This window comes from Podarcis liolepis (genome assembly GCF_965112155.1).
Source record: "Podarcis liolepis genome assembly, chromosome: 4".
Lineage (NCBI taxonomy): Eukaryota > Metazoa > Chordata > Lepidosauria > Squamata > Lacertidae > Podarcis > Podarcis liolepis.
Window position 1 is genome coordinate 24,416,399 of NC_139558.1, and position 23,620 is coordinate 24,440,018.

Sequence of the window (23,620 nt, forward strand, 5' to 3'; positions counted from 1 at the left end):
GAATTCCTTTATTCCGAATAGGATTCCTCGCAAGAAAAGGGAAAAGTTGACAGCTATGATCCATACTCAGCAGAATTACATCTCAACGCAGCTCCTTCATTGGAAGTGTCTTCAGGGTTGAAGGTACACACAGTAGGCAATAAACACTCATGGGCGCCATAAAGATTCAGTCAAGTGTGGAAGTTTACGTGACAGGCATAAAAGCATATTGGTAGCAAATATATACAGACTTTCACCACTGCCATGGTCAAGACATGCTTCGAGTCCAACAAGAGTCCAAGACTCTCTCTGCTTCTCTCACTGCAAGGCGCAAGCAAGAGACTCACAACAAGTTACAAGTTACTCAGAAGCGTTGTTATCGGTACTTCCTGTCACACTGCGCATGTCCAAAGAACAGTTCCCACAGAAAACGTCCTTGCATAGACAAAACAATCTCAGCCTTCTGCTGCTTTTTGAAACTTCTTCTCTGTTCTTCTCTGTTTCTGGAACAAATGAGAACAGTGAAATTGTTGGCTAGCTCACTGCTTGAGGGTGGGGCAAGGATGTCTCAATGGTTGTCTGGGTGTGCCTGTCATTCTCTACCAGTAATTTCAGTGCTCAGTTTTCAGCAATGAAACAATAATTTCAGTACTGTTTAGGATGAGCAGTGTTTCATGAATGTGTCTGTATTCATTAACAATGATGCCTGCTTTCACTCAGCAAATATTTAAAAGATCAGCTATTGTTCCTCTGGCTGTGGTCCAGAGCTATTACAGTAAAGCAAAAGTGCAGATCTCAAAATCCATCTCTTTAGTACATCTCCACTGACAAAGCTCTGCCAAATTAGGAGCATCTAATTATCCTGAGAGCATTTAGAAAACTCTCTCATCTTAATTACAGAGCAATTGAAAGTCTGGTTGAAATATAGAAATAATAGAAGCTCATTTCATTTTAGTTTAACAGTGAGGGTTTTAAAAAAAATATAAAATGATAAAAAGCCATTGCAGCCCAGGAAACAATGAACCAATAAATGTTATCTGTCAGATTAGATGTTTTACTCATGTGGTAGCAAATGATGTCAATAAGAAATTTAGATTTAAATCACAACATATTTTTTTTGGCAATGTTCATCAGTTTACATGAAGCATTGCAAATGACAATTGATTCTGTCAAGTAACTTATTTCTGGTAGGGAGTCTGTGAAATCTGATCTTTGGATAATTATTGCAAGAGCAAAAAGCTTCTTTTGTACTAACTTTTGCCAGCCTGGTGCTTTTGACCTAAATCACTTCATCACCTACACAGAATGTTTCACAGGTTGCATTTTTTATGGTAGCGCCCATGCTGGCACCTGCAAGATTTCTTCAGGTGGGAGGGGTTTGGGGTGAGTGGGGATCATAGCTGTCAACGTTTTCCTTTTTAAAAGGGAAATTCCCTTATTCCGAATAGGATTTTCCCTTTAAAAACAGGGAAAGTTGACATCTATGGCGGGGATGAGGTGCAGCACCATTTACTTGGAGGAGAGAGGTATCAGCAGAGATGGGGGGACACCAGGACTTTCAGAAATAGCAAAAACAAATCTTTAGTAGGGGAAACGCCTTAGGTGGGGGAAATCGTTAAACAGCCAGGTAGGGACCCAGCATGCTTACTGGGGTTGGAATGCTGATTCACTGGTGGGGGGAGGGAAGAGAAAATCCCTGGGGGGTAGGGGTGGAATGGAGTGTCTGGAATACTAAGCAAGGTCACTCTATAGTTCAGCTTTCTGTTGCAGGTCCCACTTTCTCCATATCTCTATATCATTTGAATGGCATGACATAAAGACCTTACCTGCCCGCAGACTGTCTCGCCAGAGTAGTGCATGCTCTAGTTATCTCCCACTTGGACTACTGCAATGCACTCTACGTGGGGCTACCTTTGAAGGTGACCCAGAAACTGCAATTAATCCAGAATGCGGCAGCTAGACTGGTGACTGGGAGTGGCCACCGGGACCATATAACACCAGTCCTGAGAGATCTGCATTTGCTTCTAGTACGTTTCCGAGCACAATTCAAAGTGTTGGTGCTGACCTTTAAAGCCTTAAACGGCCTCAGTTCTGAAGGAGTGTCTCCACCCCCATTGTTCAGCCCGGACACTGAGATCCAGCGCCGAGGGCCTTCTGGCGGTTCCCTCATTACAAGAAGTGAGGTTACAGGGAACCAGGCAGAGGGCCTTCTTGGTAGTGGCGCCCGCCCTGTGGAACGCCCTCCCTCCCAATGTGAAGGACATAAGCAGCTATCCTATCTTTAAAAGACATCTGAAGGCAGCCCTGTTTAGGGAAGTTTTTAATATTTAATGCTGTATTGTTTTTAACATTCAATTGGGAGCCTCCCAGAGTGGTTGGGGAAACTCAGCCAGATGGGCGGGGTATAGATAATTTATTATTATTATTATTATTATTATTATTATTATTATTATTATTAAAGTTAATCAATTGGTCAAAATAAATTGGTTACCTGACGTTCATCCATTTGAAACTGGCCCTATGATGAAAGATCATAGGGGAGCAGGAAAGAGGTGGTACCTATCACCTCCCAACAGAAGCCAAAATACCTCAAAAGTCTAGACATATACAAGCGCATTTACACACTCACAACCCTATAACAACTGACACATTGCTTTCTAGGCACCATTTCCCATGGTGCCACATGGTGACGAGCAACTTCTCATCTCATCTGCTTTGAAGAAGGCAGACTTTCAAAATGAGTTGACCATACTACAAGGTAGCTTTGAAAAATGCAGCTAAATGTTCAACAGCTAGAGAACATCAAAACCTTCTGTTCCTTTAATTTATCTTAACAGTTTCTGTTCTAAGCTATTGCTTTTGTTGTTCAGCTAATCTCTTTTCTCCTTAGGTACCTGCATATGCGGTGAATGCACATGTCATGATGTTGACCCAACTGGAGACTGGGGAGATATTCATGGAGACACCTGCGAGTGCGATGAACGAAATTGCAAGGGAGTCTATGACAGATACTCAGATGATTTCTGTTCAGGTAAAAGCAATATTTGAAACAAATGTGAATAATTCAATATGGCTGTATTGGATCCAGTTGTATCCAAACAAAGACAAAATGCTGCTTCATGATCTTGGAAACTATCATTGTGAGATCTTTAGATGTGTCCAAAATATATAGTGTGTGCTCCACATTCACACTTTCAAAATGTTCTGTATGAATATTGTATCTTTTTTCCTTCTGCCACATATACAAATCACCCATGTGGGTGGTTCCTTTCCCCTTGACCACATAAATGTGCTGATGTTTCTGTTCTGGGCTTGCATCCTCACTCCCACTGAATCAGCCTGCGGTGCTGGTTGTGATAAAACAATCCCGAATGCAATCTTTTCACATAGCTTACTCCTTTGAGAAATGTATTTCATCTGTTTATTTGATGGGATGAGACTGCAGATAAGTAAACCCCATATGTCTAGATGAAGCATTTGGGGATCGTAAAAAGCCAATTTGCAGATAAGTACCTCCCTGTAACTAAACAGAAATACCTGTGGTTATTTTAAAGACTTCATTCACCAAGAGCAGGAAGTAGCTTGCTGCTACTACTTTACCTTACAGAGAAGGCAGCATTCTCTCGAGATTTCCATTTCTCTAGAATTTCATTTCAGAGCCCTTCATCTCGCTGAGTAGCATCTTTAAAACAGCTTTATCAGTTAGTGCATAACAGGATGACAGTCTCCTAAAAAATTCTCCAGTAGGAAAGAGTACTCCACCCACCCCCACAGGCCAGGGTACCACAGGAGTGGAGAAACTGAAACACGTCTTTTATGGACAAGCTCTGCTGTGATGCCACCTTGTGATTTCATGCATGGTTGTCTTTATGTGGCTTGATTCCCTCTGAAGCAGAACCACACGGTTTATATATATGCAGAGGAGCGAGGCAGGGAGCTATTTGTGTTGTAGTAAGTACATTCTATATCCCGTCTTTCTGCATGCAGCACATAATTAAACTACAGAATCTGCTTCCACAAGAGATAATGATGGTCACCAACTTGGATGGTTGTAAGAGCAGATTAGACAAATGCATGGAGGATATAAGACTATCAGTGCCCACTAGCAACAATAGCAATGTTCTACCTCCGCTGTCCGAGGCAGCATACCTTTGTGCACCAGTTGCTTGGAATTACAAGTGGGAGGCAGGTTGTTGCACTAATGTGCTGCTTTCTCATAGCCATCTTGTTGGCCACTGTGAGAACAGAATGCTGGACTAGATGAGCTTTTGTCTTGATCCAGGAGGGCTGTTCTTAATGTTCCTCATGGAAGTCAAAGCAGTGTTACTTAGGGTTCCCAGGCTGTCTCCCACCCAGGCAGTGGCTGGAGTCAGACCTGCCAAATTAGATTCAGCAAGGTGAGCTTAGATCAGTGGTTCTCAAAGGGTGTGGTCCGCCACACTGGTGTGGCAGGAGAGGATGAGAAGTGTGGCAAGAAGCTTCAAGGACAACCAAAGAAACATTAAAACATCTCAGTGTAGTATAGTATACAGTGGTACCTCAGGTTACATACGCTTCAGGTTACATACACTTCAGGTTACAGACTCCGCTAACCCAGAAATAGTGCTTCAGGTTAAGAACTTTGCTTCAGGATGAGAACAGAAATCGTGCTCTGGTGGCGCGGTGGCAGCAGGAGGCCCCATTAGCCAAAGTGGTGCTTCAGGTTAAGAACACTTTCAGGTTAAGTACGGACCTCCGGAACGAATTAAATACTTAACCCGAGGTACCACTGTAAATATATTATTATTATTATTTGGATACACAACCAGAAACAAACTCAGTCTGATGAACTTGTAGGTGCTAACCACTGATGGGCAAGTTCAGGGTCCCTGGTCTCCCTCTTATTTTTCTTTACCTCTACTCCTTTCAGCTAAAGTGGGATACATGGCTACCCTAAACTGAAATTATGTATTTTCCTTTTGCTCTTAAGGTCATGGACAGTGTAACTGTGGAAGATGCGATTGTAAGCAAGGATGGACAGGGAAGAAATGTGAGCATCCACTTTCTTGTCTCATGTCAGCAGAAGAGAGTGCTAGAAAATGTCAAGGGAGCTCACATTTGCCTTGCTCTGGAAGAGGTAGGTGGCTTGGTTTGATTTGTCTGTTTTTTGGGGAGATTTTGATTTTTCAATTTAGTTGAGCTGCTACTTGGAATGGCGAGATGTTAAGTTCCGGCAAGCGTGTAAAGCAGTGCACATTTCACATATCTGTCTTAGGTTATGTTCAAAGAGCAGCTTCCAGCACTGCTAGATGTTCAGTTGGCACTAAATGGGACCAAAAGAAGCAGGAAAACCGGATACAAATTTGAACTACCCATCATTTAGATTTTGCCCTTTGCTGGTTCTTGCTAACCTACCGTTAGTAGGAATCAGCATAGGCCTGATGTGACTTGTGGATGTTATAGGTACTGAATCAGCCAACCTGATGCCTAAAAGTTCCCCCATCTGAAAATGCTGATAATTGTTCCATAATTCAGTAGCTTTCTTCATGTTGCCATACTATTTTTTAATACATGAATTACTCTAGCAGTTCTAAGTAAGAAATATGTATGAAATTGATAAATAGCTTTCCCCCCCCCCTCTGACTTGTTATGCTCAGATAGTGTTGGTGCGTTCTTATTTTTCTGCCACATATAGTAAGCAGCTCCACCTTCCCCACTCAGGTGTTACAGAACGCTGTCTCGTAATTAACAGCAAAATGAGCCCTGAGGACTCAAGAGCAAGTTTTCAGCTAAAGTACACCATTAGTTGTCAGCTCCATCTTCTTCATATGGGTTGCCTTCAGGCCCAGCATCAGTACTTGGTCCCCTTGGGCAGTGGGCAGAGCCGAAAGGCCTGAACAGAGGCCCCAGCTCTGACACTCGCCCTGAACTCTTCAAATCAGCCAGCTGGGTCTGTGAGTGTCCATTTCAATTTCCCATTGGCCCCAGAGTGGCATTACATTAGGTGCTCCAGTGCATTGTGGGAAATTAAAATGGCAGGTCTTAGACATCTTCGAACCTACTGCTCAGGTAAACCTGAGAAGGTCCAGCAGTGTGAAGAGGATCCCTCCACAGCTCAGTTTGCTCAGGGCCTCCTCAAACTTGGAGCCCATCCCTGATTACCATACATGGATTATTAAGTCATTGAAAGGCTGTTTATGGGTGCAACCTAGCATGCATTGCTTATGACCCTTCCCTCCATGGAAGGGAAGCAGAGGGAATACCAGACCCACTCCTGACCTTTCTGTATCAGAACAGGAAGGACAGAATTGTAAGTGTGCTTGGCTGAAATTTTGGTTAAATTTCACTGCAACTGGGAATCCCGGTCGTTCCTGATTGCAGGAAGGAGTTTAAGCATGTTCAGCTGAGAACACTTACAATTTCCTTCACTGTGGGAAGGTCAAGAGTGTTGGGGGGATGGGGGTGTTGCACTTATTCCGTGACCTCTCCACGGAGATAACATTAGAACACCTGAAGAGAGCTTCTATATATTATAGAGCATCTCCACCTATATTTTAAAGCCATGGTGCACAATTCAGTACAGGGTTGAATATGCTTAACACCCCTGCTGCCCTGATTTCCATGTAGACCTAACCATGCTTGACTCTGGACTGGACTGCAGCCATGCATTGACATTATCCTGTCATACTCATGAAGACAGCACCGGGGGGAAAGTATTCTTTGAGAACAATAATTTTGTTGTCATTGTCCACTCAAATAATATCTCCACATGATGCACCACTTTGTTATTGGCATTTTGTAGGAAATCATCTTAACTAAGAATCCATATTTCACTCTATTATGGAAAATGAAGGGTAATAGATCAGTGTTTTCAACCTTAGGCCTTTCAGGGTGGATCATTTTATCAGTGTTCTCTTTTTGTAACAAAACATGATGGAGGTTCTTTGCTATTCATTGCCAGGGTGTGTTGTCTGCTTCGCATGAGAAGATTTCTGATCTTGCAAAACTCTTATGTATGCAAATATCTCTCCCAGGAGTTTTTCCTGAGGTTGAGGGCTTTTTTTTTAATACCTTCTTTGACATAATTTTCTCTAAACTGAGGAGGCCATAACCTCAATTGGTGTAAATGACTATAAATCATGATTAGAGAGATGTTGTTAGATGACCACTATTTGTTACAGTGAAAGGATAATTAGCTTAAGTTTGTTTGATCAACCTTTCTCAAAATAAGAGGCATTGCAAAGCTGTTGATATTAGTTATGTGGAGTTCTTAGAAGCTGTAGCCCCGAAGGGAAGTAATTAATTTCTACAGAATGGCAATCATGTCCAAGGTAATCCTGAAATGCCCTTTGAAATAATGGATATCTTACTAAACAAGGCATATTGATCCTTTCTTCTTGTTGTTAGCGTCTCTGTTCCATACTTACCTGCTGGTTGTTTTTTTTAAGACTTGCCTTTTCAAATTGAAAAAGCAATTGAGAATGAAATGGATTCTTTTCATTTTGATTTATGGAATTATAAGGGGAGTTTTTAAAAGATTATCAGATGGGAATGGAGAGATAAATGAACGAAGTTCTTCTTTTTTTTAGTTTTGGTTATTAACACAGGTTTTTGACTTTATAACCATTTACATTTAATAGTGTCCATCTGTCAGTGGGATCAAGCAATGGGATTTCCCTACCTTTCCACCCCCTTCTGAGACCCTCTGGAGCAGATTGTATCGGTGCAGGGAGCTGCAGAAGGGAGAGAGGAAGAATAGTCTGCTTGTGTAACATTCGATGTCACACAACAATCCTCATTTCTTCTTCCATCCTCCCACACTTGTGTCCTTTACCTCTCCTCTTTCCAGTCTACTTTTAAATATACCAGTAAGGATAATAGATAGATTTTGCAGGAGAAGGAGAACAGGAGGTGTAAGATTAAAACAATGGTTTTGGGCTGTGTGTGTGTGTGTGTGTGTGTGTGTGTGTGTGAAAGACAGAGAGATACTCCAGATTTATTGCTGAAATTAACACAGTTCACTCCATCCTCTAGCATAGTCCAACTGGCTTCTAAATCACACATAGTTCCAAGAACCTGCTTTGAAGGTACTGGTAATTGAAGTAATGAATGTTTTTCTTACTCAAGCATTTGCACAGGGAAAAGCTAGCATAGCTCTTGAACTATTGCATCTGACCTTACATGTCATTTAATTTGTGATGGGCTCTTTCACTATTATCGTCCACAATAACCAGGAGTCAAGCAAAGGTTACGGTCTATTTGCCAAATTTAGCTCCGCCGCTTTTGACATTTGCTTGTATATCCTTTGCCTCCAGCTACCTGTCTCCTGCAGGAACTTTATATTAGCAGCTGTTTTTTTTAATCAAGTTTTCTTATTACTATTGCTGAACAGATTGCTTGAATCTCAGTCAAAACCCTCAGATGTTATCTGTTTTATGGCTACTACTGAATCCCTCCACCTCTGCCTGTGATAGTATCTCGACTGATTGAATCCTGTCTTCCACAAAGTTGGCTAGCCTCTAAAACAGGGGTCGGGAACTTGTGGCATTACACCTATTGCCAGAATACAACTCCCATTATCTCTACCACTTGCCCCAGAGTGGCTGGGGTAACTCAGCCAAATGAGCAAGGTAAAAGTAATAAATTATGATGATGCTTATGCTAACTGGGGCTGATGGAGGTTGGAGTCCATCCATATCTGGAGCAGTGGCGGAACTTGGGGTTTCAAATTTTGGCGGCGTCCCTGCCCGAAGCTCCATGACCAATGCAACCAAACCAGTTTTGCTCCCCTAAATCAGCCTCTCTTTGGCGGGCCGCAGGTTCTCCACCTCTACTCTAAAATGTATTCCTTTTCAATATAAAACATCACATTGAGAATTAATTTAAAGCTGCTGTTTTTTTATTTGTGAAAACAATACTAGAACATTATTCTTGCCTTGCTGGGAGGTGAAGGTTTTGTATGGAACTATATAGTGCAGTCTGGGGTCCAGTTTCTACATGATGTGGGAGTGACATGGCTGTCATTCTCCCATGACTCCACCCCATGCTAAGTGGCATGATTACACAAATCATAATATGTATAGATTAAGTCATTAATTTAGTTTATTAATTAACCGTGCTGCTTGCCTCTTGCTTTGCAGGGAGAAATGTGAGCACATTAGATACATCCCATGGTACTAATAATAATAAAAAGCATTTGGGGATGTGGGGAAAACATGCTAATAACGTGAGGAACTAGATCAGGGGTGACGTTAGCATAGCTTATCCTTCATGGTGTTTCTCAAAGCTTCTATGAAGCAATCATATGCTACTACAGTGGACACTCGGGTAGAAGAAGAAGAAGAGTTTGGATTTGATATCCTGCTTTATCACTACCCGAAGGAGTCTCAAAGCGGCTAACATTCTCCTTTCCCTTCCTCCCCCACAACAAACACTCTGTGAGGTGAGTGGGGCTGAGAGACTTCACAGAAGTGTGACTGGCCCAAGGTCACCCAGCAGCTGCATGTGGAGGAGTGGGGACGCGAACCCGGTTCACCAGATTACGAGTCTACCGCTCTTAACCACTTCACCACGCTGGGTAGCGAATGTATTCCGTGTGGAATGCACGTTCGCAACCCGCAGCATTCGGAACACACACCGGTGCATCTGCACACGTGTGGGATGCAATTTGGTGCTTCTGCGCATGCACGACTGCCAAAACCCGGAAGTAACCCGTTCCGGTACTTCTGGGTTTCGGCAGTCCGTAACCCAAAAAAATGCAACCTGAAGCGTCTGTAACCTGAGGTATGACTGTATCGTTCTTGGGGAACATGGAGGCAGGATGGAAGAGGAAAGGATCTGGTTTTTTCTCTGATCTCCCTTCTCTCTGCACACCCAGAAAATCTGCTGTATTGGATTGATCGATGCTCCAGAACAGTGCAGAAGTTGGCAGAGGAGACTGCAGTAGGAAGAGGGAACTGGGTTAGCAGACACAGTTACTGGATTAAAAGGCATCCCTGTGGGAGGGATGGAATCACTGGATTTCCCCCTATATTCTTACAGGAGGAAGCTGTAAGGAAGCAGGAAGCCCGCTAGTCCCATGACTGTAAATAACAACCCATTGAGGCTGAGGGTGTGTGGGGGGAGAGAATGACCAGCACACCCTATTCAACTGAAGTCAGTTTTAATTTAATTAATTACCCTTTCTGGAAAGGAAACTAGAGCTGTACTTGTAGGGCAAAGGCAGTCAGTGACTTAAAAACAACAATTCCTGAGTATTATGAATAAGTTTCCATTGGGTAAATAAGTGTAAAATCAAAATGGAGCATTTCCTGCCTTCAGCAGCTTCACAGTGGATTACTGGTTTCCCCCCAAATGCTTCATCACAGTGAGTAAGATCAGCGAGGGGAATGGGAGTTGCCCTGCCTACTGCATCAAAGTTTCCTAATGCCATGTAAAATATATTGTTTGGCACAGGATCTGTACCCGATGAGAGCACGACATTATAGTTGTTGCAGCATTAAATTAATGTTGTCATACATCAGTCTTCTTCATTGTCACAGCACAGTGAGCAAAGGAAACTGTTCAATTATAGTATATATATATCTACAAGGAGGAAGGGCTGACTGTCATCCAGCTCTGTACAAATTTGATTGCTGTCTTTTCCGTTGTTTTCCCCCCTAAAACCTTTCCAGAGATTTTGTTCCTTCATAACAATATGTGTATAACGGAAAGCCAGGGTGGTGGGGGTGGTGAATGGAGCTATCATACCAGACAGCAAGAATGGCATAAGAATCTATATTGGAGCCCACAGAAAAGTCCCAAAGCAATGAACAAGGATTTGTGTTCATTAGGACTCTTCCACATGAACTGATTAGTGCTGGCGAAACTGATCCCTAGAACTGCTGGTTTTAACATTTTACAAGGGAGAGTAGTAGCTAGTGGTCCTTTCCACTAGCATGCTTTGCTGCAGCCTGAGGGCAAAAGTAAACATGCAGTTAAATGTATGAATGAAATTAAGATGCTTCCCCTTCCCTTTATGTGAATTGCAGATTTAAAGGAGCCTGCACAAAACTCAGTGGGGAGACAGAGTTTAACCCTTCCTTCCTTCCTTCCTTCCTTCCTTCCTTCCTTCCTTCCTTCCTTCCTTCCTTCCTTTCCTTGCCATGGTTCTAATGAAAATGATGATGATGATGATGATGATAATAATAATAATAATAATAATAATAATAATAATAATAATTTATTTATACCCCGCCCATCTGGCTGAGTTTCCCCAGCCGCTCTGGGAGGCTCCCAATCAAGTGTTAAAAACAATACAGCATTAAATATTAAAAACTTCCCTAAACAGGGCTGCCTTCAGATGTCTTTTAAAGATAGGATAGCTGCTTATTTCCTTCACATCTGAAGGGAGGGCATTCTACAGGGCGGGCGCCACTACCAAGAAGGCCCTCTGTCTGGTTCCCTCTAACCTCACTTCTCGCAATGAGGAAACCGCCAGAAGGCCCTCGGTGCTGGATCTCAGTGATGGGGGTGGAGACTTCGAGTTGGTATTTGCCTCAGGAAGGAAACATCATCATCATCATCACCATCGTCATTGTCATTATTATTACTATCCCACCCATCTTGCTGGGTTTCCCACATGTCATGTTTCCTGCATCTAGGACCAAGTGTTGCCTTCACAGGAATTCACAGGTCACCCCACTTGAAGGCAGAGCCCTCAGCACTGCATTCTATACCATCTTGGCCTGAGCACATGGCTCTCCCATCACCCTCAAACTCTGGAGGAGACTCCATTGTAGTTTCTCCTGCTGAAGCATCTGACTGCAGAATCCACTGTGGCCTCTTTAAGGAGTATAGGAAACTTAGGGAGAACAAGCCACTGGAAGGAAAGCCCCTGACAGGTTTCTTAAGCCTCCAGGTGAATCTGATCCTTTGTTCAGACAGCATCTTCCATAGCTAAGCTAGCAAATCTCACTGGGAGCTGCTCAGGTACCTTATTGGCCTGGCCTGACTGGAAGGCCGTTTGGTAATTCATTGCTTCCACTTTCCCAATCTCCAGCAGAACAAGATGTCATATTGGGGGGAAGAAGCCATGGCCTCCAAGCAGGAGCACTGACCCCTATGGAACCCACTCTCCCAGCCTCTGCACCTGAGGAGTTCATCTTGTCACCATCTCGATCCTCAGACTGAGGAAATTGTGCAACAACTGTCCTCAGAGTAAAAGGACTGTTACCCAAAAGCCACCACCATTGGAATCAACTCTTGCCATTATCAGGCAGTCTTACAAATTACTGAATTACAAAAGGCTTTGCCCCACCCCACTCCCCAGCAGAGCAAGCACCCCAAACTAAGTTGCAACCGTGTTTAATACTTAGTCCAGAGTTCTTTGCTGCTGAATCAACATCTGAGCCTGCTTGTATATGAGCTATCAGACTGGGCTCTACTTGGAGCTGTCCATGGTCTTGTCTAGAGTTACCTAACACTTACAGGTATCTAAGCCTGTTGGAACCACTATAGGTTAGGGAAAGGTTATACAGCGGTACCTTGGGTTAAGTACTTAATTCGTTCCGGAGGTCTGTTCTTAACCTGAAACTGTTCTTAACCTGAAGCACCACTTTAGCTAATAGGGCCTCCTGCTGTCGCCGCGCCGCCGGAGCATGATTTCTGTTCTCATCCTGAAGCAAAGTTCTTAACCTGAAGCACTATTTCTGGGTTAGCGGAGTCTGTAACCTGAAGCGCATGTAACCTGAAGCGTATGTAACCTGAGGTACCACTGTACTCTCCTCCACCCCGAGGCTCTGACACTGGTCGGGCCCTGCAGCACTGCTATTTACATTTTTTTTAAAAAAAGTACACATTAATTGCACTCATGAAACGAACATCACATCTGTTTTGGCTCTCAGATCTCTTCGTACCAGGAACAGCATCTAATCGAATTGTCCGCAAAGTGCACTCTCCTTTCCATCTTAAGAGCTCTTCCTTGTGCTTTCATCATGCCTATCTTTTCTCTCTCTTTCCATTTTCTTCGTTTTTGCTTGTAATTCAGCTTGGGGAAAACTAAAGCCAAAGCCAACTCAATATTTTGTGATTTTTAAAAGTGATTATGTGCCACTGTTGCTAGTTGAATTCCAACCCTTCCCCCCGTGACCCAAGATGGCTCCCTAAATCTGTTAAAGGAGCATTAGCATAGTCTTCTTGGGTAATCAATCTGAATTTCTTTAAGTTGAATCACATTTGTTTAACTTGGTGGTTTTTGGGGTTGCTGTTTTTATTTACGCAGAAATGACAAACAATTTAAAGCATGCATTAAGCTGAGGAATTATTTGAGCAAATCACAAAAAGTTAAGAGCAGGTCACTTTCATTTTCCTTTCCAATTAGACAGTGGGCATTATTTGGTACTGTACTCAGTATTTCAAGTGTGCCACTTCCTTCTTTAAGATGAATGGAAGAATCAATGCTTCATGGACCACCATAGGCCTGTTTCCAACATGGCGGCTTAATTTTTTCAACCTCTTTTATTAATGTTTCTGGCCTCCAGCATACAGGTCAGTAATACTGTATCTGTGTCGTTATTAAAAAGAGTTGCAGGAAAAGTCAGCGTCAAGGGAGAAAGTCTGTATCTCACCATACTGGGAAAATGGGAGTTTTGTGAAGGGTGGGGGGATAAGATGATGCATACCTACAGTAATGTGGAATACATTATATTTTTGTGCAGTGCCTCTGGAATGGCACAGAAAGCAATTTAGTGTTACAGATTCTATACTGAGCACAAGATTACATCTTGAGTTAATGTTCCTTTGATGTACTGTGGTGGTCTCTTTGAAAAATTGTGGGGGGTTTGTTTTTTTCGTTTTGCTAAAGACTACCTACACTTTGCAACAGGCTCCCCTCTTTGGGAATATTTCCCATTGTGAAATTGCTGTAATTGCTGTAATTGCCATTCCCTAATCAAAGAACAGGGTGACACTAATGTGTTGTGAAGACTCCCTTTGAATCCTTTGTGTAGATTGTCTTTCCTGTTTGATTGGGTAGAAGAGAGCCCAAGAGAGCATTGACAGATGGCAGGTACTTCCAGAATCTTGTTGAAAACGCTACTTTAAACCCTTTATACAAATATATTTGAGGCAGCCTGTAGATTTTATTTTATTTTACTTATTTATTTTACAAAATCTTGTACTCTGGAAGTTTGCACTATGAAATGTGAGTCTGCATTACGTGCAGTAAGTAGTATGTGGGTGCCTCTGTGACTGTCTGCTCCCCTGATACTAATAGGAATATGTGAAATTTCAGGTTTCATAAGTGCCTGACTAGCTTGTACCTCTCGAGGTCAAAATGCACTTTGGCCACCTCATCTGTTCAGATTACAAAACTACTTTAGAACATTGACTTTCCTCTGGCAATTTTTCACTATGAGGGCACTCCAGTTTTTCCTCCTCAGTTTTCTATTGTTCTTTTCCAACCATGGCTGCTGAGCATGCTCAGTCCTCATTGGGCATTTATTTTTGGAGGCTTTCATCCAGTTTTCTTCTTTTTATGGGAGGAGGATTGATAGTCCAGCTCTTCCCAATTTCTTCTTTCTTGGTGGCTCCATTTGGCTCCATTTGTGTCAGCACTCCTCACTTGAGTTCAATATTAGAAAGAGTACAGTGGTCCCTCGGGTTACATACGCTTCAGGTTACATACACTTCAGGTTACAGACTCCGCTAACCCAAAAATAGTACCTCGGGTTAAGAACTTTGCTTCAGGATGAGAACAGAAATTGTGCTCCGGCGGTGCAGCAGCAGCAGGAGGCCCCATTAGCTAAAGTGGTGCTTCAGGTTAAGAACAGTTTCAGGTTAAGAACAGACCTCCAGAACGAATTAAGTACCACTGATATGAACAACGCCAGTCTTTTCACTTGGCCCTGAGTATGCACTTCTGATTCACGTATATTTGTTATTAAATTTAGCATTGGCTTGATGTTATTTTTGCACATGATAGATGCTGAGAAATTTGCTTCTGTCTTTCTGTGACCTCTGCTGTTGATTCATTACCAATTCCAACATGAAATGTCATTGATTATCAGGTGGTTGATATTTGCAGTGAATAATAATGTGGGTCATCTTGTTCTCTAGGCCATGATAGATTGAATCCCCACGCTGGCTTACTTTCATTAGTGACAGGTGACTAATCTGCAGTGGTGATCTTAAAGGTAATGTTGCTGCCAAAAATAGACATCCTTTCTTCCACTTCCTGAATATTTAGTGAACTTTGTGTGGCCACTAGCAGAGCCCATGACGTTCCATGCGATGCTATACATTCCTCCAAAAGGAAGGTTTGCATAAAGTAGCCAAAGACAAAAGAACAATGCCACACAAATTATTTCATTAAAACTTGCTTAATTTTCTTTTAAAATTCAAAATGTAGTTCTTAATCAAAAATGTCGCATCTTTCTATCCTTCACATATGCCCATCTCTGCCTTGTGTAAAACCTGAAAACGCTGTGTTTCAGGAGCTAATGTTGGTTGCACTTTATAATGCTGATTAATATAAAGAAATGAGGGATGGGGAGGAGAGAAATTTACCAGCATCCTATTTAGAGATATAATCGGATTTCATTTGTAAATGTTATTCAGGTATCTATATAAAATTATCAGTTCATAATAAATCACAACCTGAGCTACAAGGAAAACATTTTATTTAGTATATTATTATATGTTAATTATTATTTTAAAGTTAAGGGGTTCACTTTTTCAGTTTAATTGCTGACTTTTTAAAGTATTGCAGTCAGAAATAGTGTGTCCTTATTGAAGAAAACTGATCATTTTCATTTTACCATTTGTTATATATGTAATAATTGGAAAAAAGAATTTGAATTTTAAAAGTGAACACCCCACACCAAATGCAGTTCTTAATGACATTGGAGTTGGGTTTTTTTGGGTTGTTGTTTAAACACACAGTAAGATTTCCTAGAGAAGGCACATTTCTCAAGATAAGGGAAGAAGATGAACAGCTTATCCCTTGCCAAGGTCTAAAACTGTTGGTATCTAAAATGTGGAAGTCAATCCATAACGTTTTATAGTAAGCAGCAATAATTAATAGGTAATAATAGTCACATAACACCAATGATAACCATAAGCATAACATCATCTGGTTTTGAACAAGAGCCAAGTTTGCTTTTATTCATCCACTTACTTGTTCTATAAATCTTTGCTTAATGGTGGCTTTATTTATTGATCAATTAAATGTATATCTCATGCCTTCCTCCAAAGCAGCCCAGGGCGGCTAACATGTCAATAGGAAAACACTACAATTGAGCACCATTAAAGAGTGCTCAAAACAAAAAGAAAAGCAGGGAAACCCTGAAGGGACTTAATTTGCAGCCCTATACACAGTTACCTTGGAATGGCGGGGTTTATTTCTGTGTAAGCATTCATAGGATTACACTGTAAATGTGTTTTACTAGGAAACTTAAGGCCCATGCAAGTGTTTAAAATACGTCCTGAGTAGCCAGTCAACGAATGACTCCTCTGTATTGTTTCTTAGTGTCTTTATGTTGCTTTCTGCCACCCAGTTATTTTGCGAGAGGGCAGTACCTATGCATTTTTAAATGATAAAATTATAAACGAGATAGGTTTGGTTGCGCTCATAGCACAAGCCAATGCACTTAACACCAAAGGATAGTGATGAGTGAGCTGGGAATTCTGGGTATATTTCAGAGGTTTCCCTTGATGAAATATTTGACGCCCAAGCCCCCTTTCTTGAAACAGTCCACATCTGTAGATTGCACATTGTCAGGGAACTGCCATCGGCTCAGGGGCGAGAGGGGAAAAGCCGGATGGATTACAGAGAGCCCGCAAAGATCGTGGGAAGCAGCACCTCCTCAGTGGAGGAGAGTAGCCATGCCTCTGGGGGAGAGGAGCTGCAGGGCTCGGAGGAGGCAAGGCGGTGCCAGGACACCTTGCCTGGGCAAAGCTTGGAGGAGAGAGGTCCTCCGTTACCCACACCCTCCTTGCGCAGTAGGCTTCCGTGCAGAGAGGGGAAGCGCAGACTGGGCGTCAAGAAACTACTCTGCTGGGGAAGGTTTAAGGACCACCCACTCTCAGATTCTGCCAGTGAATGAGCAAGACACAGAATACAGGCACTCTGCATGGTGAAGGTTTTTTTGGCACCAATAACAAGGCTTTACAGCCGACCAGGGAGGCATTTGCCTGATTGCTCTCGAGCAAACCCCTGATACCATTACACACATCATGTAAGGAAGTGGCCTAGAGCACATATTCGAAGGCATATCCATCTTATAAGTTTCCTTCTAGAGCAAGGTTGGAGAGATAGCATAATCGTCCTTAAGCGGCAAGCTGCTGTCATCCATCATAATTCTTCAATCGAGTTCACTCAGGCTCTCAGCAGTGGATGGTGTGATAGGGCACCACCCTTTACCAGTTGGCTGTGTTGTTGCTGCTTACCAGGAGCTAGATGGAGAGAGATGAGGCAGCGCTGAGGTCGATACAGTGCAAACTCACTGGCAGGAGCACCAGATTGGCTTCACTGGTGCATTTACACCACAGCGATCCCACTGCCACCACCTGGTAAGCAGCAGCAGCAACATGACCATCTGGAAGTTCGCTGAGTGAAGGTGCCCCATTACTACAGGCTCTCAAAAATCGCCATGATTTCCATTTTGACCTGGTTTAGGAGTTTGCATTTTAAGGACTGGCCCCCGGGCCCATAATTTCTGGGAGATTTTAACATATTTTTCTAAGCAACAGCTTGCTAAAATCAAATGGATGCATTAAAAATGTTTACACAGGTGGCTAAAGTCAAGCTTTCTTAAAATGGAAACGCCTCTTTGATTTAAGACACTTTGTCATTGACACATTTGAGTTGTTTGGTAGTACTGTATGTTCCTGTCTCTCAAACATGTTTGAGTAACCTCAGTTACTCTTTATGCAAACTATAGCTTACAATATAAACAAAAGTATTTTGCAAGCCATGACAATTTTTTCATTTTAACCAATTATATGTTGTGGTTTTTTTTTAAAAAAAGAATTAGGTGTTTCTCTTTCAAAAATGAATATTGATCTTTCAGGACAATAAATCTTATTCTTCATCACGGAGAGTAATTTAGTATCTGTGGCTGGCACATCTGTTAGCCAGATGTTGAATGCACACATGCCCGAGGTACAATTTTGTATGGTATAAAGTCACAGAGGAAATGTAGACTTGGACGTAACTCACTCAGAATGAGGAAGGCATTTGTGGTGTTCATGGTCTGTTGATGACTTTTTCAACCCCACACCAAGAAGCAGAATTTAGCACGTTGAATGCAAATGCATTCCTCCTTTTCCATGTAACTCACTTCATGTGATGTTGTTGGACAGTATCCAACAAAGTAGTTCCATTAGTGCAAGGACTTACGGCTGTGTAATGGGACTCCCCTCCTTCTCCTCTCCTCCTGTGCACCCTATTTCCCCAACCCTCCAGAGCAGATCTGGGGAGATGAAAAGGAGGGAAATTGGTTTTGTGCAAATAGAAATCCTTGTGTCCTTCAAGGTGCAGCTGAACTACACCTCCCATCATCCTTGGCCACTGGCCATTCTTTCTAGGACTGATGGGAGTCGCAGTTCAGCAACATCTGGAGTCAAAACTTCTCCACTTCTGCTTTATACCAAGGTCAGGATTTTTTTGTCTGTGGAGCCTAGTATTGCCTACTCTGACTGGCAGAGACTACCCTGGGTATTTTCTATCAGCTTCTACTTGTGACCTTTTGCCTGCAAGTAATGTGCTCTCCACAGAGCAGTGCCCTCTCTCAAGTCCATTTCTTTTATGCTATTGATTTTTAAAGCATACTAGATGATCCTCATGGGACGCGGGTGGCGCTGTGGGTTAAACCACAGAGCCTAGGACTTGCTGATCAGAAGGTCGGCGGTTCAAATCCCCGCGACAGGGTGAGCTCCCATTGCTTGGTCCCTGCTCCTGCCAACCTAGCAGTTCGAAAGCACGTCAAAGTGCAAGTAGATAAATAGGTACTGTTAGTATCTCAGCTCACAGTCAGAGGTAACTGGCCTCCCCCAGGCAAAAGAGTGAGATACTGTGTTTACCTTCTGTCTGCAACTCCCGGCAGGCTAGGTAAACAAACCAGCGATTCTTCTCATTAGACGTGAGAAAGAACACACCCTCTGCTTCTCTGCTTCTCTCCCTCCCTGCATTCTCCCCAGGGAGGGGAAATGAGACAGACAGGAGTCCTATTTACATGTTTTATTCCTGTCATTCAGCAGTACATAGAAATGCGACTGCACCCTTCAGTCTCCATCAGAAGAGTCACAACTCCACCCCTGTACTTCCAGCACAGGTCACATGACACTCTGAGCTAACATCCGGTGCTCAGTACAGAGAATAGACTTCCACTTTTCTCCAACAGTACAGTAGGAAACAACAACATCCTGTTTTGCATTCCAGCCATCTGGAGCTGGCTTTTGCCTTGGTGCTTTTTCCCAACAGGTACCACTCTGGCGGGAAGGTAAACTGCGTTTATGTGCTGCTCTGGTTCGCCAGAAGCGGCTTAGTCATGCTGGCCACATGACCCGGAAGCTGTACACCAGCTCCCTTGGCCAGTAAAGTGAGATGAGTGCCGCAATCCCAGAGTCGGTCACGACTTGACATAATGGTCAGGGGTCTCTTTACCTTTACCTTAGATGATCCTCAGGGTCCCTTCCAACTCTACAATTCTAGGATTCTTTAATGAAGTTTTTAATGAAGTTTTATTTTATAATTTTTTGGGTGCTCTCGTCAACAAATGAGATACAAATCCAACAAATAAATAAGTTACGCAAGAGGGAACCTTCAGCTCAGGCTAGGATGACTCATGGAAGACAAGGTTATCAGTGGGCGCTAGTCATGATAGCTGTGTGTTACCTCCAGTACTGGATGTGGTGTGTTTCTGAATACCAGCTGTTGGGGAGCCCAAGTGGGTAGAGAGCTGCTGCTGTCACTGGTTTCCCACTGGCATCTCATCGGCCACTGTAGGAACTAGTTGTTGGACTAGATGGGCCTTTGGCCTGATCCAGCAGGGCTCTTCTCGTGTTCTCGTGAGGATAGAGACAAAGGGCAGCTTTAGATGCAATGAAAAGCAGCTGAATGAGAAAGTTTAATATCCACAGTTGGCTGCCGGTGCTTATTAGCAATGCCCAAAGGAGGAACTTGCGTAGTAATATTAAATTGGCTATATTCTTAGCAGCAGCCCACAGAACCTTGCTATGCCAGGTTGCTTTGGGAAATTACTTATGAACACTTTCAGTCATTCACAGGAGTCATAAGTATATTTGCCTGGGTTAGGGATCTCATTCAGTTCAGACAATAAGCAACGCTTGCAGATCTGCTCATTTGCAGTGTGTGAGCGATGAACCTGCGTATTTATTACCCAGTCTCTGTGAATGTTGACACTGAAGGAGGACGTATTAAAATGCTGCCTATCAGGAATGTGTGGATTAGAAGCACTGAAACTACAGTCCCAATTTGAGAAATTAATGTCAAGTAGATGCTTTCTGACAGCCTGATCCATAATGCAGCTGTGTTGAACTACAGCAGTTAAGAATGATTTAGTAGCATTGAAATCAATGAGATGAAAAGTTTAGTGCTCCATTTTGGTGCTGTAACACAGATGAATGCTGGCGGGCATTTCCCTTGACCCAGATGGGAAGATCAGTGCTGCTAAAGGCAGCAGACCCAACGATTTATTCCCCAGTGTTTTTGACAATCAATTTCTTCACCAAGTTGTTGGCTGACCCACAAGGGGAAAAGAAATTGTTTAATTGGATTTGGTAGTGGCAAGCCCTGAGGAAATGTTACAGAATAGATAGCGGCTGTTGGGAAAAGCCTTGGATCAGGCGATCATGAGTTAATGCACTGTAATTTAAGGAGAAGAGCAGATGGAACTAGAATTATAGCTAAGGTGTTTGGATATGAAAACGGATTAACTAGTACAGGAAAACAGACCGTGCAACTGTTGAATGTAGAAGAGCATTGGAATTAAAAATGGCCAACCGAGTTGTGCCAAGCAAGAGACATTGGGGAGGGAATGGCAGGCAAAGGCTCCAGGCCTAATTCAAAATTAGCTGTTTTAGACAAATTCTTGCAGACCCTCCAAGAGTCCCTATTTTCCAGGGACAGTCCCAGATTTACAAAAGCTGTCCCGGTTTCTGAATTGATCCCGGAATGTCTCCCTTTTCCTTAAGACACCCCTATTTTCATCAGAGAAAGGTTGGAGGGTATGGTAGGACATCCCTATCTTCACTGGAGAAATGTTGGAGGATGTGGAGTTATGTGACGTCAAAGCCAATGAGATTAGTAACTATACGACCTTTAGAAGACATCTGAAGGCAGCCCTGGGAAGGGTATAGGGTATAGGGAAGGGTATTTTTTAATGTTTAATGGTTTATTATGTTTTTATACATGTTGGAAGCCGCCCAGAGTGGCTGGGGTAATCCAGTCAGATGGGCAGGGTATAAATAATAAAATAATGATAATAATGATAATAAATTATTATTATTATTATTATTATTTAGGACATCCTTATTTTCATTGGAGAAATGTTGGGAGAGTACATTTGGGGAGGGAATAAAATGGAAAAGATGTTATTAAAGGGTCCCTACCTTACAAGAAAAAAGAGAATATGAAAAACAACATAAGGATTGCAAGCCACAATACGGCTATACCTTCAGTAAGATTGACTGTTGTTGTTTAGTTGTTTAGTCGTGTCCGACTCTTCGTGACCCCATGGACCAGAGCATGCCAGGCACTCCTGTCTTCCACTGCCTCCCGCAGTTTGGTCACTCATTTTAGAAGCTTCGAGAACACCGTCCAACCATCTCGTCCTCTGTCGTCCCCTTCTCCTTGTGCCCTTCATCTTTCCCAACATCAGGGATTGACTAAAAGGTCACAAAATAGTGAGCTTTCAAATTCTTCAGAACTTTTCCTTAGGCTGTGAATCGTAAGAAAAACAACAACAAAAGTGGGAGGAAGGGAGTGAAAAGAATGTCAGGATGGAAAAACCCACATGTTTGCAGTTTGCAAAAAAGGGAAAAATAGGGAGACAGTGTTTAAGAAGGTGTGCAGCGGTGGAGGAAGCTGCTTGGGCGCCTGGGATGACGCGCCCCAAACATAAGGGCTGGGCTCACCATGGGGCCTTCGGAGTCTGCCTGCCTCCTCCCACTCAGCTGTCCTACAGCTGGGGGTGGGGAGGCAGTGGGCGGACCGTTTCAGCAGCGTGGAGCCTATGTGTGCCCAAGCCACCACGTCTCTCCCAGGAGAGATGCATGGCTCCGGCATGCTGCAGGCCCTGCGGTGAGTGCCGCCTGGCATTTTGTCACCCCTCTCAGTGGTGACACCCGGGACGGCCCGCAGCCACCACACACCCCTTCCTCCGCCCCTGATGGTATGCAAGATATGTAATTGTTCAAGGTACAAAGCAGAGCTCAGGGTGGTCTCCTGGGATTATCAGAAAAGAAAGAAACAATGATTAACCCTATCTATTGGCATGATTCCTTTCTCAGGCAGGGAGCATAAGTAAAGAGAAGCTAGTTGGAAAATAGGTGTCTTACATGGTGAAGTGTCAACAGAAGCCAAATTGGGTAATATTATCCAGCACGCAGGGGATAGCTTTAGCACCCATTGTTCTTGTTGGCTAGGCTGGTTGGGGCAACATCTGGAGTGCTACCAATAAGCCACCTCTGTTCTAGTGGTTAAAGGTCATGTAGAGAATAACATAAGGCTCCCATTAGATTACACCAACAGCCTGTCTTGTTCAGCATCCCGTTCTCACAGTGGCCAACTGGATGCCTGTGGCAGACCCGCAAGCAGGACCTGAGTGCAAGAGCCCTCTCTCCTTCCAGCAACTGGTACTCGGAGACAGTATACCTCCTCTCTTTTCCTTTCTCTTTGACCTGAGACACCTTGGTTTATCTCTTAAAATAAAGAGGCATAATTATTCAAGCAACTCAAGGGATTTGAAGGCGTCTCACAAAGAGAGAGCCCAGTGAATGTCACCTGGAAGGAAAGTTGTCTTGGTGCCACCACTAATGAGGCCCTCTCTCCTGTGCTTCCTCACCTAAATCCATGAGTGGATAGGAACTCCAGGGCTGTTTGCAAAGGACCAGCAGGTTCATATGGAAGCATGCAGTTCTTAAAGTGATCCCCTCTAAAAGTCAGCACCAGCACTTTAAATCGTGCCTGGAAATAAATGGTCAGCCCATGCAGATGGGATCATCTCCTTGTTGTCATATTCAGTCTTATAGCACCAGATAACCTGGCAGCAGCATTTTACACCAATTGAAATTTCCGGATTGTTTTTAAATGCTGCCCCCTCCACCCCAAAAAGCACTAAAGCAATCTAGTCTGGAAGTAACCATGGATCCATCTGTTGAAGGAAGGCTGTGGCTGGCAAACTAGCTGAAGCTGCTAAATAGCAGTCTTTACCATAGCAACTGTGGCATTTATTTTGCTAGTCCCACAACTTGATGCAGATCATTTTGGATAAGTGTGAGAGTACAAAGGCACAAAATAACTGCTCTGCCATCAAGAGGGTTTTAGCCACAGTCAATTATGTGCAGGGACTTGATCTGTTCACCCATTCCTTTTGATCAGTGGTCAGCAGACTTTTTCAGCAGGGAGCTGGTCCACTATCCCTCAGACCTTGTAGGGGGC

The 23,620-nt window shown here is 43.1% G+C and overlaps 1 protein-coding gene across 1 annotated transcript in view; it reads left to right on the forward strand.

Moving 5' to 3' along the window:
• The window catches only part of ITGBL1 (integrin subunit beta like 1), a 133,012-nt gene that overhangs the window by 59,519 nt on the left and 49,873 nt on the right, over positions 1-23,620 (forward strand). Inside the window, exons 6-7 of the mRNA XM_083501259.1 lie at positions 2,870-3,010; positions 4,949-5,095. Of these exons, the coding sequence (XP_083357385.1) occupies positions 2,870-3,010; positions 4,949-5,095 (288 nt within the window). The remainder of the gene's footprint in view (positions 1-2,869; positions 3,011-4,948; positions 5,096-23,620) is intronic.